At 38.2% G+C, this 20,109-nt stretch overlaps 1 protein-coding gene across 5 annotated transcripts in view; it reads right to left on the bottom strand.

Annotated features, from left to right (window-relative positions):
* Positions 1–803: 803 nt before the first annotated feature.
* ZEB2 (zinc finger E-box binding homeobox 2) overlaps positions 804–20,109 on the bottom strand; it is a 171,671-nt gene continuing 152,365 nt past the window's right edge. For 4 of the 5 annotated variants that reach the window (XM_040358030.1, XM_040358029.1, XM_040358031.1 and 1 more), the window contains 4 exons: positions 14,136–14,244; positions 11,110–13,082; positions 7,757–7,937; positions 804–3,233 (listed from right to left, as the gene is read on the bottom strand). In XM_040358030.1, coding sequence (XP_040213964.1) covers positions 2,662–3,233; positions 7,757–7,937; positions 11,110–13,082; positions 14,136–14,244 — 2,835 coding nt within the window. In that variant the 3' untranslated portion in view covers positions 804–2,661. Of the gene's footprint in view, positions 3,234–6,867; positions 6,932–7,756; positions 7,938–11,109; positions 13,083–14,135; positions 14,245–20,109 lie in introns of all 5 variants that reach the window. The other variant, XM_040358033.1, reaches the window with a different exon arrangement.

Here is a 20,109-nt window from a genome sequence, read left to right as displayed (position 1 = left end):
AAAAAAAAGATGCAACATCAAACCAGAAAATAGAAGTACAAAAACAAAAAGAATGAAGCAAAAAAAAGTACATTAGAAAAATAAATTACAATTGCATTTACAGCAAAGATCTCAGTGTACGTATGTTTTCATTTTCGTCTGCTAAACAGCTTCATTAATGACACTATTTATTACTATTTTGCCTGGGTACCATTCATACATTTACAGTGATGTCATTTGAATATTTTAATTTCAATCCGCTCTAAACAAGTATATGTAAAATATATGCTACATGCTACCGTATATACAAAATGACAGGTTAAACTATTTACATTTTTTTAAATGTTATTTGTTGTTTTTTTTTTTTTTTTTTGAGGGGCAGTGAATATGGAATTTGTTTATTTAGTAGCTGGCATATTTAAATTAGCAGTCATTTATACGTGCTGCTGGAAATAAGTGTGCCATAATAATGCAATAAACTGGAAAATAATTCAAAGTCACTAAACTGCAATAAGATTTTAAGTTTGAGTAAATAAGTCTTGTAAGTACTGGATTTAGATGATTTTTCTGTAAAGATTTAAATCAAAATTCTTTGAATAGATGGGATTTTATATAAAAAAAACTTGTTGGTCAATTTGTGTTACAGTAAAAAAATAAAATAAACTCATGGTAAGACTAATGAATAAATTAAATTCCTGCATTTTTGTTGTAGTTAGTTTTTAATAATAGCACTGTTAGTAAAATAATATAATTCTTCGTCATAGAATTAAATAAATGCCCTTTTTTAGGAATTTTATGCACAAATAACATTACATATATTTAAGTCATGTCAAAACAAGGGCTGTTTTATTTATGAATAATAAAGGATAAAGGTTTGCTTAAATTGTGTCATCCAGGTAGGCAAATACAATTGAACTATTTCACAGATCCACAGGAGCATACATAGTTTTTTTTGTTTAAAAAAGAGAACCACACTTAAGAACTAGGGTTTACATGTGCAAATATCTGACCAACAATTCAGAGATAAAACTGTGTTTTCAAATAAAATTCAAACATATAAAATGACTTTACCGATATAAGCACTAAAATCACCAAAATGAAACTGTATTCTTAAGTAGTCAGTCACACTTTGCATAGTTTGGCTACATTTTTATTTGAGCATGGTCATTTTCAAGAGAAATTACAAATTGAAAATTCAATAATACTTTTACAAAGACAAGTCAGGAAAGATTTTTTGTCATGGTATCATACATTGTATTTAACAGTCCCTCTTTTTTTTTTTTTTAGCTAAAAAACAAGATGAAGAAAGTGGAATTTTTTCAGTCGAAAATACAGTGTTTTCACAAGATCGTATCAAAAGTTCCCAAATTTGGAATTTCCAGTAATTGGAAAGAAAAACAAAAATAAAACAAAAAAAAATAATAAAATTGAAAATAAAAAAAAAATCGCATTTCACAATTAATGTTCCAAAACACAATAAATGCTCTTCTCTTTAAGTAAAATTTGCCCAAGTGATCAACATCATGTTCCTTTTTTACTAAAATATATCTATATTGAAGAACTATTATACTGTACACTACAGTATGAAATAAATAAAATTAGGAAATATAAAATGAGCCACATAAATAAAATGTTATTTGACCTAAAATTAAATGAATGAAAAAAAAAATTCTTGCAAAAAAATTTGGTGTAATACTGACAAAATTAATGAACAAAACAAAAAAAAAATACAGAATAAAATTGCACAAACATATGTAAACTAAGGAACTGCCACCTATTCTAATACTGACATGGGTGCTTCAAAGAACAGGGTAAGCATAACACTGAAGCTGGTGCATTGGTAACTCAAGTTACCTTCTTAACACTGTACAAGGATGGCACTTGCAGAAACACACAGATTAAAAGGTTTGCATATAAGGCTTTTTTTTTTTCTTAAAAAACCACATTACAAAGGCTTTCTTTACTCATCATCCTTCTTTTACCATCATATCCAGGTCACTCTTAAGACTTCAGTATCTCCATTTTTTACACATGCATCACTTCATGTTCCTTCACATTAAAAATAAAATAAAAAATAAAATAAAAATAAAAGAGGCCTAAAATTGTGTGGTTACCTAACTGAGAAATGATGAATAGCAAATAAAAGTTATGAAGGAATTTTTTAACACAGGTGTATTGCGTGCGAGCACCTTAAATTAAAAAGGAAAAAAAATAAAAAAGGAGTGATAATACTGATGTACAGCAGTGCGGGCACTTCTTTATTTTTAAATGTATTAATATAAATTAGAAATATCTTTTTTTTTAAGTTTGTAGTGATATATAAGTAGAGTGCAATTCGTACAATTAACTATTTTGTGCTTAAAGAATAAATGCTATTAAACACAGGGTTTAGTCTCTGAAACCACACAGTTTCTAGGCCTTTTAATACTGTACAAAAATTTTGCATAATGCAGTTCTCAACAACGACCACCCCAAACTTCATTTGACTTTTTTACGTAAAAATTTTTTTTTTTTGTTTCGTTTTGGCAGAACTGCCCCCCTCCCCTCCCCTTTTCAGTTCATCTGTACAGGCTTCCTGGAAGCTTCAGGCACGTGCATGAACAGCTTTTCAGCAGAGTTTTTCGAGCAAGTAACATAACTACTGAAGAAAATAAAATCGGAAGCTTAAAATGCAGTAGTTTATTACATGCCGTCCTCCATGTTTTCTTCCTCGTGATCCGACTTAATTTCCATTTTGCCATCCTCTGAACTATCATCCATTGAATGTTCACCATTCTCTTCCTCGTCCCGGATTGTATCCGGATCTGTGTCCATGCTTTTGTTCTCACTCTCCTCCTCTTCCTCTTCAAACTCTTCTTCTCCATCTTGCCTTCCAAGCTTATGGTAAACGTCCTCAACTTCCTTATCTCTTTCACTTTCCCCGTCTCTAAGCATACTTTCCCGTTCCTCTGAGTCAGAGTAGCCCTGAGGAGTAATACTCTGTAGGTAAGCTCGATTCATCAGCAGCTCGGTGGGTTCCAGATGACCTTTCTCTCGGGCTTCCCTCTCAGCCGCTTCCCTTTCCTCAGCTTCTCTCTTACAGTAGGAGTACCTGTGGTTCATGTGCTGTGAGTAAGACCCAGAGTGTGAGAAGCGTTTGCCGCATTTGTCACATTGGTATGGCTTCTCGCCAGAGTGCAGTCGCGAATGTTCTATTAGATGGTGTTTATGTTTGAATGCTTTTTTACAAATTTGACACTGGTGTGGCCTTTTTCCTGAAATAAAAAAAAAATAAGACATGTTACATTTTGTTCCTTGATGGTACTTTTATAATACAATTTTAAAAATTACAACGTTGTCTAAGTTTTCTTGGTCTTTTCTTCAACCTTGCCTAACTATGTAACTATGTCTAGGAATGTCCACCTCAAGGTTGATTTACTACAACTGGGAGTGCAAAATCTGGTGCAGCTCTGCATAGGAAGCAATCAGCTTCCAAGTTTTATTGTCAAAGCTTTATTCAACAAGCTGGATTTAGAAGCTGATTGGTTACTATGCAGAGATGCACCGGATTTTTCACTTTCCAGTTTTAGTAAGTCAACCCCCTTCTTTTCCCTGATCTGCTTGCAACCTCAACATCAGATATAACTTTTAATATGCTCATTATAGTTTTCAGAGTTCACATTATCCTAGATTCATCTTATTGACTAAGCTACATATGCATTCTCTACTCCTTTCGTAAATCAGCCCCCTGGAATGCCCTATTTGAAGCAAATTGACTCTCACAGAAACTAGTAAAATGTAAAAAAACAATTGGTGGACACATATACAGACTTCAGATGCTTATAATGCCTTAATGGACCAAAATCACTAACTGGATACTCATCTTCCTCCCATGCTTTACCAAAATTACCATAAAATGAGACTCTTTAAATATGGTTTAAGCATGACAATATTCTTTATTCTAACAAACTGTAAAAGGATTAGGCGGCAAGTGATAATTCTAACAACCAATCTTTCAAACTTGAGCCTGACCTCAAAATTTCATATTACTCAGCAGCATAGATTATATTTTATCAGTGCTGTTGTTGAATATAGGGGCATATTTGCATATTTTCAAGTTGATGAAGTTCCCTAACATGGCGGTATGAATCCATTAGTAGCTGAGTGCCTGTGAAACTCTGTGTTTTCTGTAGTGACTTGTACGTTCCTCGGCCTAAGACTGGAACATGAGAATAAGGCCAAGCCCAAACACATCTGGCTGATTCCAGGCTCCAAATAGCCCAGGAATGCCTCTCACACCTTCCATAGCGGCCATGCTTGACGTGTCATTCAAAAATAGACCTGACACTGAATGCTTGACAGCGTGATGCCAGGACACAAGACTGAGACACATGATGCAACCGAAAGACACACAGGCCTACTACTGCATTGCTTCATCCAGCTGGAGCTTGCAGCATAACAGTGAATGGGGATATATTTGTATACTTTCTAGTACTGATAATACTATATCATTCTTGCAGCTATAATTGTTGCACTGAAATGTGCAGCTACAGACAGATTTACAGCATGTATACATGGGTGCTTCTTAAGGCTCCCTGATGGTATCCTGACAGAGTCATTCACTGCATACTGAATGGATGCTGCTGACTCTACTGAATGTGGTTAAGGTTTAGGCTATGAAAGGATACTTGCTGTGTATGCAAAGGATTCCAACAGTGCTTAAATGCAAGTGGATAGAACCAGATGTTGCAAGTTAAACCCTGTTCAGAAGTGTTAAGGAAGCTTTATGCTTAGTTTCACCCAAATCGTATTTTCAATATTAACATTTTTAAGGAGATTTAAATTAAGTGTTGCAATGACCTGTTAGAAACGTGTCATGGCACACAGAAACGTTTAATGGCACACAGAAAAGTGTCATGGCACACAGTGAATAACCTGAATCCATAACTTCATAGACCAACTCTGCTAAAAGTATATGCAGCTCTTTGTGGACATTTCCGTCTAATCAGCTATTGCTGGTCTCCGCATTTGATATTGCTGCTACCATTATCATTGCTGCTAGCATCTGTGTGTATGGGGTTGTGTGTCTGTGAGCCTGGGCTATGTTTTTACAGCACTTAAGAACGTTGTCATTTGTTTTTTTATTGGTGCATGGTGAAGGTTTTGGTTTGACATTCATATTTACTTTTTTGCTAATCAATAAAATTGAGTTTTTGTAACACTGCGGTCTTTTCTTGGCTGGAACCTCTTTTGCCGTGTAATGCCTCAGTTTGTTCTTGGCTGGAACCTCTTTTTGATCTGGACTCTACTTGAGTTCAAATAATCCTAGCCTATATATAATTTCTATATAACATAGATAAGGGTGTTGGTATCTGTTCGGCAAGGGCAAAGCACAAGTCCCCATTAAATTAGGAAGTAATAGTTGTTGGTGTCAGGGGCTGCTCTGATAGGAGCCTGATGAAAAATTCCATTCTTACAGTTGACCATCCCCACTAATAATATAAATTTGAATTGCTTAATGGAGAGTAATAAAGAAACTTTTCTCAAATAAAGGAATGTGCAACTGGCATGAAGGAATTTTTTACGACTTTTAAGATGAGCATTAAAGAGCTAAACTGATAACTGCCTCATACTGAACCACTATAATGAGAGGCGCACATCATGATTTTTAAATGGTTCAAATTTCCATGAATCGGCCTCAAAGTGAGCAAAAAGAATGCAAATAGCAGCCGTGGCTGGTGTGTAACTCACGGCTACATACACCTGCTGCGTCAGCACCATAATGAGAATGACAGCGGTGAGGAATGCAAACATTGGGGACAGGCCTGGCAGGGGTGGCAGTGGGGGGCTCTTGTCATTTTAATTGGAGGGGAAGATTGGATACCGACAGCAAAAAAGGGGTATTGTGCAACAATATCTGCAGCTGCTGCAGAACCTCCTAAGGTCAATAACCATTAATCATGTAGTAGTTTCAAACAAGGATCTGCCATAAGCAGCCCAATAGATTGTTATGATCAATCCATGCTATTTAGATAGACACCTTAAATGGGATTTTTAGGTTTATTTCAGGGTCTCCATATTTTAACAGATTCAGAATTATAAGGCAATACAGCGAGATCATTAGTTTGGGAAATAGTAAAAGTAAAACAGTAAAATCTGTTTCCCATCTTGTTCCATTATGACTCTACAAGCTGTTGACGTATACACTGTACTCAGTTGGCCAGTCTCAGAAAAAAAGGATTCAAATCACTGAGTTATAACAATCTTTATTTGCAGTCATGTGACTGTTATCTTCGGCACTCATTGATTATGTCACATAACGATTATTGTAGCTTGTAGTGAATTAAGCTTTTTTTCTCTTAACCAAGGTGGCGTGTGTAGAGTTATCCATTGCAATGTTCACAGATAACGGACTTAGTTTATGACAGTGTCCAGAATAAGTAGCGAGTGAGTCTGTATCACCTCATACTAAGGATGAGCTAAGGTTCATGATAAACTGCCATATGACAGCAGGCTGCCATCCCAATCACCTGAGGGTTGTGGATATGCCCACCATGCAGCCACATGTGGTCAAAGGGCCGGGATGCCTGAGACATCATTGATCTAATATGGCCACATGGCTATATCCTCCGGACAATGTCATTGACCAAATACGAGTTCGAACAAATCCTTAGCTCCTTCCTACCCCATACCAACCAACAAGATTCAAATCTATTCCTCAACTGGGATTTTCTGCTTTAGATTTTATTATGATTGGTTGTTCTTGGGCAATAAAAATAATTATTCTTTCAGAAACTTAAGTGAGGTCCAGAGCAGTGACCAGAAGTCTTGAAATATGCCATAACATGATATATATTGTAACATAACGGATAATGAATACTATTTTAAAATGTTGCTCTATTGCTTTACCTTGGGGGGAGGGTGAAATGATGGTTCGATAACTGCCTATTACGTTGTAGTTGGTCACATGAATCTTATTTAGAACAATATACCCATAGATATCATCGGCCATTTGTATCAGAAGTCACAAACATAAATAGAAAGATAGGAAAATCCAAATTAGCAGTTTATTGAACATTGTCAAGGTGGCCATTGATACTACAGGAAGATGACAAATGGAAGATAATTGTGGTCACTGCTATGTGCATTGTCATGCACCTTCAAGTCAACTTAGCGCACATATTTATGTGATCGGAAAAGAAGGCAGCTTACACGCTTACAGCCCCTGGTGCTGGCTAATTTGAGAAGAAACAAAAACATTCGGAAAAGGTATTCAGACCTGAGGCTTTGCCCTAGCTCATGAGATCCCTAAAAATCGGTCGACTTGTATTTGGATGCATCTTGTTGGGCAAAGACTTGAGAATGTCAATGCCCAGCACACTTTTGACTATCCTAATCTGACCCTGGGCAAGCAGAAATGCTCTAATAACCCAACTTTAATGCAATTATCATGGTCTGACCTGATTTTTGTGCAGGTTTACACAATAGCGTAGGTTTACTAAAGCTGTAGCGTGTTCACCTTTTAAAGTGAGATTAGTAAATAAGGTTTACTGCAATCAAAGTCAATTACAAATCCTGTTTTTTTTTATTTTATTTCTCTTGCACATTTATGGGTATTCAATACAGCTTCAATTGATTTTCTAAGCTAAGGGGACATTCTTTACTCCTTTGGTAAATAAACTCCACTGAGTGAGATCAAGATGTCCAAACTGGGCAGCTCATAAGCGCTTGATGGATAAGGTGAACAGATGTATGGTTTGATTTGTGATAGAACAGCTACAAAGGTGTATCCGTTTACCTGTATGTTCATATTTGTGTCTCAGGAGGGAGCTACTTTTCTGGAATGTCTTGTCACATAAATCGCAGGCATACATGCCACTTTCCGTCTTCTTAATTTTTTTCCGACTCAGGCAGGAGTCAGAATCCGTCATATCATCCAGGCCTGACATGTAATCGGGAATCCCGTCAAGCATTTCACCCTGTAATATAACAAATTAACGTCAGTGCCTTGTTAAGCATCGACGCGGTGATAAAACTAATAAAAATCTCCGTACCCTCATTAAAAATATTGTTTTATTCAAATTCAAGTGTATTAATTTTTATCAGACAATAAACACTATTTTAGAAGGAGGGAATTTGTTTTCATTCTTTTTCCGCTTTTTTAAGGAAATAAATAAATAAATAATACTGTATAATTGAATTTTATGATCAGATGCAAGATGTTATTATACAATCCATTTAAGTTTATGTCTGCTGACAAAAGGCCCTAAGCATGCTATTTAATTTTGTAATTTAAAATGGGGAATATTTTATCAATGCTTTGCGTCCACATGCCTTCAGCGTTAGACAATGATGAAAGTGGATTCTAAATCATTCAGTGTATTTAGATTTATTTTGGTCCTGACTACAAAGAGCTGTCTCCTGCCTTCGTGTTGTACGGGCTTGGTTTACCGATAATTAATTGAGACCAGATTACGCTGGCTTGCGTAGCGTTTTCGGACATCAGTTTAATTTAAGATCTAGAACAAGTCACCATAAAACTTTCAGAGATATTCTTTTTTTTCACTTTAATAATGCATATGTTATAGATTTTGGTGAAACTAAGCTTAGGGCTGAACAATACTGAGAATTTTTAAATTACCCAATAGCATGAGACTATTCGATAGCTGGTTATTTCCTCTTTTGCAATCATTTCCAGGGATATGCAGATTAGTTATTTGTTAACAGGGAGTTATTCTCATGCTACTGTGTGATTAAAACTGTGTAGTGCTTAGTGATAACTTTTGGTGCCCTTGCATAGTAGAAAATACTTAATGTTGAAAATATGCTTCATATGTGTAGTATCTGTCCAACATTCTCTAATGGAATTTAAACTTCCAACCTCTGAGGCCTCGTACACACGACCGAGTTTCTTGGCAAAAACCAGCAAGAAATTTGCTGTTTTTTGTTTTTTTTTGCCGAGGAAACCGGTCGTGTGAACACTTTGACGAGGAAACTGTCGAGGATCTCATCGAGCCAAAAAGAGAGCATGTCTTCTTTTTCCTTGACGGCAATGGAGAAATTTGGCTTGCCGAGATCCTCGACAGCCTAACAAGGAACTCGACGAGCAAAACGACGTGTTTCGCCCGTCGAGTTTCTCGGTCGTGTGTACGAGGCTTAAGACAAAGGGTCTTATTTTAGACACTTTGACAAATTAAAATGTATCACCAAAACTTTTTTTGGTCGTTTAGAATAGTGTAAGGAAGGGGTACAACTGCTGTCAGGTTTTATTGCTGTCTGAAGCTCCGTTGGAGATATTTCTTCACTTCCTGTCTGGTAGAAAAAGGTTGTCCCTAGGACAGGAAGCAAGGGGAAATCTCTCAGCAACTGTAACATAGGCAGAAGTTATTTTTCAAATTGAGTAAGGGGTCGATAGAACCTTTACCTGTTGCAGATTTACTCTCACTGCCTGTCTGGTAACAGATTGTCCCCAGAACAGAAAGTGAGACAAGAATCTCATTAAAAACCCAACAAGGGTTCTAACCTTTCCCCAATTCTGTTAAAACTAAGAAAACAAATGTGTATAGATATACCGTACTTTAAACTGGTTGATCTCTATTGTGATATAGACTTTCAGTAAATTTACAGACCAACTGGAGACTAGTGACTGCCATTTCCATGATCAGAAGTACATTAACTGCCAGTGGAGCTTTTTTGATAGAGCAATGGTTGTAGTGGTAAATTCCAAGAGAATATGGTAAGTAGAATCTAAGTTAGCTTTAAAATCAACGTTCCATCATTTTCCTATCATGGTTTCCCAACTAATTCGTGCAAAGTGGGTTTGATTTTTAGAATGTCAAGTCCGAGACTCCATCACTTCAACAACATTGTGTAAATACAGTATATGACCTGTTGGGGTTCTTGAGAATTTGAGGGGATAAAGAACAGTGGATTACAGTATGAGTTGTGTTCAGCTAGCTGCTGAACAAAGCTCACAGCTGCCTTATATGTTTTCACACTGTTCTATCTCACCATACATCCAACTGTTCTTTACAAACACCCATGAGAATAACTTAAAAAAGATTAACGTTACTGAAAATCCCTAGAATTACAAAAATGAGAGCCACCTAAAAAATGACCTTTACATAAAGCTAATGAAAATTTTCAGGCATCTGAGGTAGGATTACCAACATTCTTGCTTCACATTAAGGAAAAAGGTTGGTGGTAGGTGAGTAACCATTTATCATAAAAGACAAAGGAAGGAAATATACACAATGTGCGAGCAGCTTGTACTTAACTCATGCACCCATTTCATGGCTGATTAGTTTTTACCTACTGAAAAATTGCAGGTAGATGAAAATGGTATAAAGAAATTACACAGTTTTATAGAATTTGGAATAAGGATGCGCCTACTAAGCTGCTGTTCAAGGCATACTAATATGGAACTCCACTTGGGAGGTACTTTAATTCTACATTGGAAACATTATTTACACATAGGGGTTGGTTTACTAAAAGGCAAAAATACTCTGCAAGTGCAGTTGCTCTAAAGTTTAGTAAATGAGGTAACGCGTCACTTTGTCAAGAATACCCCATCACATGTAAGGAAATAAAAAAAATGAATTTTTGCTTGCACATGATTGGATGATGGAAGTCAGCAGAGCTTCTCCTCATTTACTAAATTCTGCAGCAACTTCACAACAGAGTGCAACTTTAATAAAGCAAACCCATGGACTCTAGAGGGGTGATTTACTAAAGGCAAATAGACTGTGCACCTTGCAAAATGCAGTTGCACTTTGAAAATGCAGTTGCTCCAGAGCTTAGTAAATAAGGTAAAGCTTCACCTTATAAAGAATACCCAATCACATGCAAGGAAAATAAATATAAATAGCATTTTTGCTTGCACATGGTTGGACGGTGGAAGTGAGCAGAGCTTCTGCTCATTTACTAAGCTCTGGAGCAAAGTGCACTGTCTGATACTGCCGGATATTCGGCCCGTGTGTACGGAGCTTTAGGGATACTGAACAATACTACAAAGACACATAAGATCCCACACCAACAGTAGACTGAAACTCTAAGTAACAGAAAAACACTTGGACTATTATCAATAAAAATGTTACATTGATTCTTGGGTGTCTCAATCAAAAATATAGCTAACATATTCATTATTGTTACCTGAAATCCCTGTTTCCGCTGGTATTTTCTCCTCTGCTGCATATCTGCAAATGTAGCTGCCCCAGTTTGGTACGTATAGGCCATATGTGGTAGGAAGCTCATCTGATCAAGTCCTGGATATGATCGAAGTCCCGGGATACCCGCCTGTACTGGCGGCATAAAAGTGCCTGGTGGAAAAGGGCTCTGCGGTGGAAGAGCAGTATACATAGGTTTGCCACTAAATGGACTCAAGCCAAATAGTGGGTTAGTGCTTTTGTCAAAATTATTGGAATTGCAAAATTCCTTCTTAATGTAGGTTAAATTCAGTGGCTCGTCTACAGTCTCAGAGGGCAAATGAACATTGTTGTGGTCAATAGTGACATTATTAGGTTTGGTTTTGTTCTTTGTGGATGTAATACTTTTTATTTCCTTCATTTGTCTCGGTACAGATAAGTCCAAAGGCTCAGCTTGAAGCTCTTCTGAGGAAAAACTGTTTGGAGTGTAAGAACTACTGTGGGAGTTTTTAGAAGATGTGGAAGAAAGATTTAAAGGAGATGGAGTATTGCTCCTGGAGTGGTCCAATTTATCAACAACTGGCTTCAGACCAGCAAAATGACTAGGTTTTGTTAGCCTGAGAGGCGTATCACAATTTGATACCCGGTTATGAAGTTCTGCTATAGATGGCGAAGTGATAGAATCCACAGGTTTTACCGGAGATCTAGCTGATGCAGAGTCTTTCGTGGGAGTGGTGGTTATTGGTGCCACCTCCCCACTGGTCCTTTCCAAAGATGGTGACCTGGAAGTTGCATATGAATAGACTTTTCTTTGCTCAAACCATTCCTTCACAAATTCCTGAGGAAGGCCAACAGCTATGGAAATTTTCAGTAGTTCATCTGAGTTAGGTTCCATATTCATAGCGTAATACGCTTTAAGTACAGACATGTGGTCCTTGTAAAGGTTGATAGGGCTAATCATTTCTTTCTCGGAAAATACTGATGACAGCAGGAGTGCTTGTTTCTCAGCCAACATGCCCTGTTTATTGAGAATAAGGTTTTCACTAGGTTGGAGGACTGCTTTAATTTCTTCGTTCATTTTACACAAGTATCTTTCATGTTGGTGCAAAGGAATGGGACCGTTAAAACTTTCTTTACAAAACTGGCAAGAAAATGGAGTGGCTATATTATGGCTCTCTAGCATCTTCTCTTCACTTACAAGATCTATCAAGGTACGTAACTTCTCTTTCTTAATATTGCTAAACTGTCTTCTTGAATCCGTAGTCAAGCTCTGTAAACAGGCTTTGGCTTCATTTACCTTCTCTAACGTATAGTCAATAATACTTTTAGTGGCACCATTATGACTTACAACTGGAAGACCCACTTGCTGGCCACCAGGAGACGTCACACCTTGTTCCTCTCTTTGAGGTCCAGTTTCCTTCATGTGGTACCCCTTCAACTTTGCTATCTCATCAGACTTGTATTCCATCTTCTGCCTTGAAACCGTGTTGTCCACAATTTCCAGGACCTTCTGAACCTCACTCAAATTGCTGCTTAAGTTTGAGTACCCAAGTAATGATGCCTCCATCCCTACACTTAAGTGCTGCATTGGGCTCTGAGCTGAGGAGTGAATTCCCAAGGGACTGGTAGCTCCAAGACCACCATTCATGAATGGATTAGGACCATTAAACCCGTGTGAGGCTGCCAGAAGAAGTTTATAGTCATTGTAATCTAGTGATTCTGTTTTGATCTTAAGTAGGCCCGAAGTTTCCGTCAAGCCAAGTGGTTTCCCATTCTCCAGTTTGTGCCGGAGCTGAGTTATGGCAGAATTGGTGGGAGATGATGACACAGAGTTTGGAGATGAACCTGCCTTCATGTTGTTTCTCATTCTCCCGTTCACAGAGATCAGGCCAATGCATTTCTTGCTGCTAATGTGTGAACTGTAGGAACCCGAATGGGAGAAGCGTTTCTTGCAATTTGGGCATTCGTATGGCTTCTCTCCTGTGGGCGAAGAAGTGAAAAATAGTATGAGTGGCTTCCAAAGGGCTAAATCATAGCTATATCTGGCATTCTGCTTAAAGTGACTCCAAAGATATCAAAATATTTGAAAAAGAAGCTCCCTCTAAAAGAAGAGTCCTAATAATTACCTCTCCAGCAGACATAATGGGGTTGATTTACTAAATACATGTAGACTATGAACTCTGCAAAGTGCATATGATTGGCGGTTCTTTGCAAAGTGAATTTTTACCTCATTTACTAAGCTCCGGCAAAACTGCTCTTGCAGAGTGTAACTGTACTTTGCACAGTGCACAGACTAGTTGCCTTTAGTAAATCAATCCCAGTGTTCAATCTTCACTCTATGTAAGAACTACAACCACCAGTTGAAGTATCTTTAGTATTCCACACACATCTGTGTTTGTCAGATGCAGGGTCCCCCACTGCACTCTTTGCTTCCATCTGTTGGCCCTTACATAACTACTGTGCCCTATAGTGACATTGGAGCTGGCAGATGGAACCATAGTGCACATAAGTATCTGACACCCCCAGAAGGACATGGCTCTGCAGGAGAGCAAAGATAGGATCTCCAGAGAGGTAAGTACTAAGAGGTTTTCATTTGTAGGGAACTTCTTTTTACATTTTCTTTGCATAGACTTGTTTAATAAATGAATCCCCGAGCTCTGTAAATATCAGGAGATATATTGGAAACAGTGGAAGTGTCCTTTGAGGCTGCATGACCCCAGACCCTCTGTCTGGACAGTGCTGATTGGCCATGTGCTGATCACATGCACTGTCCCAAGAAAAAAAAAACGTCACACCAAACTGAGCATGTGCAGCCTGACTCCAAAGGCTCTGTCAGGGTGGACAGTGCAGGAGGGGGGGATCTGTGCATACAGGATCAAGCAGCCTTTTTAAACAATATGGAGGATTAACCCCTTAGGTTCCACAGTGAGTATAACAAGCATGCTTTACTGCATATACAGACTGACTGTTGTGGGCTTAGTAACACTTTAACTATAACAAACCCAGATCAGGCCTCAACCGGTCAGTACTCACCACTGTGTATCCGGAGGTGTTCTTTTAAATGGTGCTTGTATTTGAAGGCTTTGCCACACTCTGTGCATTTAAACTTGCGATTGCTAGCTCCCTGGGTCAACATTTGATGCTGTTTGATAAAGAAAGAAATAAACAAAAAAACAAGATTAATTTTGAACATTAGTTTGTCAATTCATGTGATTTGATACTTTCAATATAAAACACATTAAACACCAACAAATAAAAAAGTTTAACGTTGCGGCCACCCCTAATGTTGCCTACATTCTTACTTAAAATAAAAACAAAATCGTTTTTTTTTTAAAGCTTACTTTGACTTTTTTTTTTTTTACAGTAGTTAAAGAAGGGCATCCTACTTTTTTTTTTTTTTTTTTTACAATAAAAAAATAAATAAAAATAAAAACTTAATGTACTGGTCATACTCAATCTAATGAAACAATATGGACTGCCAATTTTTTTTTTTTTTGTGTTAATCACAAAATTATCGTAGTTTTTTTTTTTTTCAGTGCTACATTGTAAAACCAGGCAAAAAAATGGTTAGCAAGAAAAGAGGAACATCTTTTAGTGCCCAAAATAAAGGACATAAAATTGACTTATGGGCAACAAGCAAAACTGGGCGACCGCTCTTTGATTCTTTGTCAGAAGGTCAATTTGGGGTTCACTTCTAATAAAATATCTGACCATTGTGTGAAAAGAAGGAGCCAGGTATACATATATATGGTTGTTACAGCCGGTAAAGTTTAACGTGTCTAAGAAACATGTCGGTTGCGACAGAGGATGTGGAAATAGCAGTGTGGCGATGCTCAAGGTATGTCTGCCAGCTTCAAGCTGTAGGACACAAAAGCTTTTGCACACACAAAAAAGACAGTGAGCACAGAAGCGGCATGACAACTGCTGGGGTGTACTGAGCCTTCCCACATTCCTGGTGAGACAGATGGTGTACACAGGATACAGGGAGGTTTGTTCAAACACTAGCAACCTTCAAAGATCAAGCCTTAGCCCAACCCGTCGATCTCCACTGAGGGACCAGGGCTCATATGTTGCTGAGTTGCATAAACAAACAGCAACAGCTGCTCGGACTCCCCCCACAGCCCTCCGAGGACCACTATAAACTTTAGTTGTGCCACTGTTAATATGATACAATCATTTTAATTTACTAATTGTAAATGCCACGAGCAAATGAGGGGACTTTTCAACACCAAAGCTTGTAGTCGGAACGCGCCAACGCAAGCAAGTGCATCGACATGTACATGTTAAAGGCTCAGCAGTGGCACTGATCGACATTTTTACATGCTTTTGGGCATTTATGATTAATGAGTGAAATTTCTTTTTTATGATGGGGTTGAATAACATTTTTATAAATATTGAACATAAAGTTAACCCAAGTTCTGTAGAGATATTTAAAAAAAATATATATTTTTTTATAATTTTTTTAATAATTATATTTTTTAATGATGATGAAAAGAGATGAGTTCTTTAGAGAAGTCAATGGGGTTGATTTACTAAAACTGGAAAGTGCACAGTCTGGTGCAGCTCTGCATAGAAACCAAGAAGTTTCCAGCTTTTTTTTTATAAAATGGGAGTAAACTCCCATCTCTGACTTTTACCTACAGGTAAGTCTATAATAAGGCTTATCTATAGGTAGTGTAAACATCTCTTAAATGTGCACCGTTGAGGAGATATTTACTGTACATACAGGCGGTGACATCACCGCCGCATGCACTCTGAAGGAACGGCCACCCGGGCTGTTCCTTTAGAGCCCTGTGCCGTAAATGTAATGCGCGTGAGTGACGTCACCACGCATCCCGCCAGTCACACAGCTGGAGTCCGCGAACCCAGAAGGAAGACTGAATGAAGATGGGAGCGCCTGCAGCGGTGACTGCGTGGCACTGGAATGCTTAGTTTGCAGGTGGGCTTAAACACAATGTGCTAGTTTGCGATGCATACTAGCACATTATGACATATTTCAGGTTACAAAAAAAACAGCAGATTACTACCGCTTAACTTGATCATTTTTTTTTTCATTTAAAAATAATAACTGCTCTATGCAGTGGTTTTACACAGAGCAGCCCCGATCTTCCTCTTCTCGGGTCCCTTGCCGGTGCTCCTGGCCTCTCCCTTCTGACTAATGCCCCCACAGCAAGCAGCTTGCTGTGGGGACACCCAAGCCAAGACACTGCTCGATGTGTCCATTCAGACACAGAGCTGCGGTTCAGCCCACGCCCCCTCTTTCTCCTTATTGGCTCACTGACTTTGATCGACAGCAGTGGGTGTCAATGGAGCCCAACTGCTGTCTCAGCCGATGAGGAGGTAGAGTCCCAGGCAGCCATGACTTTTGTGCAACATCGCTGGATCGAGATGGGCTCAGGTAAGAATTAGAGGAGCTGCTGCACACTGAAGGTTTTTTAATCTTAACCTTCCTGGCGGTATTCCCGAGTCTGACTCGGGGTTAGATTTTCCTGCTGCGAGCGGTAACCCCGAGTCAGACTCGGGCTCGCCTTGCTAGATCCACAGGCATGTTTTACTTACCTTGTCCCTGGATCCAGCGATGCCACCGCGCTGTGTGAGCGAGCAGGACCTCGCTCGATTCACACAGTGCCTCCGTGTGACGCCGATCTCCGTTCCCTGCGACGTTACGACGCACGGGGACGGAGAACGGCGCCAAATTCAAAAAAGTAAACAAACACCTTACATACAGTATACTGTAATCTTATAGATTACAGTACTGTATGTAAAAAAAACACACCCCCCCTGTCCCTAGTGGTCTGTCCTGTGTCATGCATGTCATTTTATATAATAAAAACGTTTCTTTCTCCCTGCAAACTGTAGATTGTCCATAGCAACCAAAAGTGTCCCTTTATGTCAAAAATAGTTTTAGAGCAGCTAGAAAACAGTGATAATAAATTATAATCACTTGCAGAATTGTGCGATAGCGATTTGTGGGGAAATTCGTCATAAAAAAAAAAAATAATGACAGCAACAATTCTGCAACTGAGCAAATTTCAGTGATTTTGATTTGATTACATTATTGAATAATTTTTATTATAATTATATTATTATTTGTTATAATTATTTATAATTATTTATTATATTATAATTTATAATTTTGTTTTTAAAAAAATGTCATACCCGGGATGCCTATTAGAAGCTTGTTTGGTCAGATTTAAGTGAGTTATTTCTAAAAATTACAGACCTACAATATAAAACGCCAAATTTCCTTGCAAATAATGGTACCGCTTTTAGCATGTTTTTTCTGACAGAATCATACCGCCAGGGAGGTTAATGCAATAATGCTTAATAAAAAATACTCTAACTTTTTATATATATATATATATATATATATATATATATATATATATATATATATATATATATATATATATATATATATATATATTAATGGCTAGATTACAGCTGTCATTTGTCTAAGGCCAGTTTGGTTCCTAAGCTGTGGTCTGATTGGATAATGTGAGTAGAGACTGTCTTTGCTCTTCCTTTTACAAAAGGAAAGGCAACATCTGATTGGCTTCAAAGCTTTTGAAAGAGGTTGTCTAATTGGCTACTAGGGGTTACTATTTCTCTTTGTAATTGTCAGCTCTTCTATTTACAGTGGCCCTCACATGCTAGCTTATGTATATGCATGAGACATTATGGTTTGACCAGGAATGTGAACAAGTCTGCCAAACAGTGCACATTCAAGATTACATTAAATTTGCTTTGTATATGCGGTATTTATTACCACAAATTGTAACGCTGGTGATTGATTCTTGTCCTTTTAAAATGAAGCCTAATTTTGTCAGTGCCCATGATAGAATTTACTTTTTGCCTCTAGGGTGTGCTTGTGGACTGCTTTGCTGTTTCCAACCCAGACTTAAGCCTCGTACACACGGCCGAGGAACTCGACGTGCCAAACACATCGAGTTCCTCGGCCAGTTCAGCCCTGAAGCCGCCGAGGAGCTCGGCGGGACGAGAGCTCCCATAGAACAACGAGGAAATAGAGAACATGTTCTCTATTTCCTCGTCGGCTTCCTCGGCCGAAACTGTACACACGACCAGTTTCCTCGGCAGAATTCAGCCAGAAACTCGGTCGGAAGCTGAATTCTGCCGAGGAAACTGGTCGTGTGTACGGGGCCTTACTTGACCTCGAACCTTCTCTGCCTGTCTTCAACCTGCCTTGTCTTGGCTTAGCCCTTAAGATCATGTTTTTGATATGCCAGTTGATGTCCTGCTTTCTGGCTTTAATTATGGTTTGACTCCTGATCAATCCCTACTTGTTGCTTCTAGTCTCATCCACATTCATGTATATTAATCCTGTGCTAGTAATATGCCCATAAAAGTGTCCAGATACATGGGGAAAGCAGCTTGCTGTAGATAAGAACTGCAACTAGAGTGGGAATTATTACCAAACCGTGGTCTGAGAGATTGCACTTAAAGAGAGAGATTCACTAAAACTGGTGCACATAGAATCTGGTGCAGCTGTGTATAGTAACCAATCAGCTTCTAGGTTTTAGCCCAGGTTCACACTAAATGCAGGTTAGGAATCGCGCGAGTTCCACTGAACTCGCACGATTTCTAACCGGCAATGCAGTCTGACTTCGGGGGCGATTTGACAGACAGTTGTGCGTGTTCATACACAGATGTCTATTTAAATCGCCCCCCGAAGTCGCCAAAAGTAATACAGGAACTACTTTTGGAAATCGGGAATTGGACATGTCAATTGCATGCCAAATCGGGCCAATGTGAATGTGGGCTTATAGCCAAAGCTTAATTGAACAAGCTAAAGTTAGAAGCCGATTGGTTACTATGCACATCTGCACCAGATTTTGTGTGCACCAGTTTTATTGAATCTCCTCCTAAGTGTTTCTGAACTCAAAAATGTTAATATATTGTATTATATTGCAGCTTGCTGGTCCTCAGATGTGGTGGCTGCATTAGTTTTTTACTTTTTATTCCCTTTATTTGCACCTGGTGATCCAGTAACACACTTCTTGTCTTAGGGTGACCACAGAAACTCAGTCTTTTGTATCTATTAAACAGCATTGTCACCTTTATACAGGACAGTGCACATAGGCGTGTGCACATGGAGTGCCAGGTGTGCCCGGGCACACCCTAATCATCCTGTCCTGTGCAGATTACCTCTGCTGCCAGGGTACAGAAAAAGGAACTGAGGAATCTCTGTCCCTGGTCCCTTTCTCTGTCTCAAAAGTTAGACATCAGGGGTCTGTTTAGACCTCTGATATTTTATCAAAGCCCCCTAATGGGCATTCTAACAAAATATGTAAAAAGATAATAAAAAAACTATTTAAAAAAAATCGAATTAAAATAAACTGCCCTACTGACAGCGTCCACTGCCATATATGTGTTATAATATATGTTATAATATATATATATATATATATATATATATATATATATATATATATACATGCATGTGTGTTTGAGCTTTGGGGTGTACACCCTAATGCAATAGGCTGCACACCTATGACGGGCTAGAGAACTAAAGAACCACATCTAGGACTACATAACATCTCCCCTTCATCATCTCAGTAACATAGTGGGGAGATGTTCTGTAGTTTACGGAGGTAACCTAGGCAGAAAGATAACTAGATTCCTGGCAGGCAGTTTTTGCACCTTTGGAACAAATATTACAAAACGCTTCAGTGGTATATTTAACAAACCGAAAGGTAACAAATAGGAAAGGTCCATTATTAAAATCTACATACACTTTAAATAAGCCATATGATTTATTCTAGAGTTCTGCTAAAAAGGTGTAAAATATCATTGAGACAAAAAAAAAAAAAAATCCCAACATTCTCTTCCAGCAGTGATGACACAAGTGAATCTATGTGGAGCACAGCTGCATTGGCACAGTCACTTAATATTTTAAGTGATAAAATTTAAGGCCCATTAACATTTTTTCCAGCAATTTTTAATCTAAAAATATGATATCCAGTTTAAAATGAGGCCAATTTATAGC

Source organism: Rana temporaria, chromosome 6 (genome assembly GCF_905171775.1).
Source record: "Rana temporaria chromosome 6, aRanTem1.1, whole genome shotgun sequence".
NCBI lineage: Eukaryota > Metazoa > Chordata > Amphibia > Anura > Ranidae > Rana > Rana temporaria.
The sequence above is the reverse complement of the archived record's forward strand: the minus strand, read 5'-3'. Positions and strand labels throughout refer to the sequence as shown.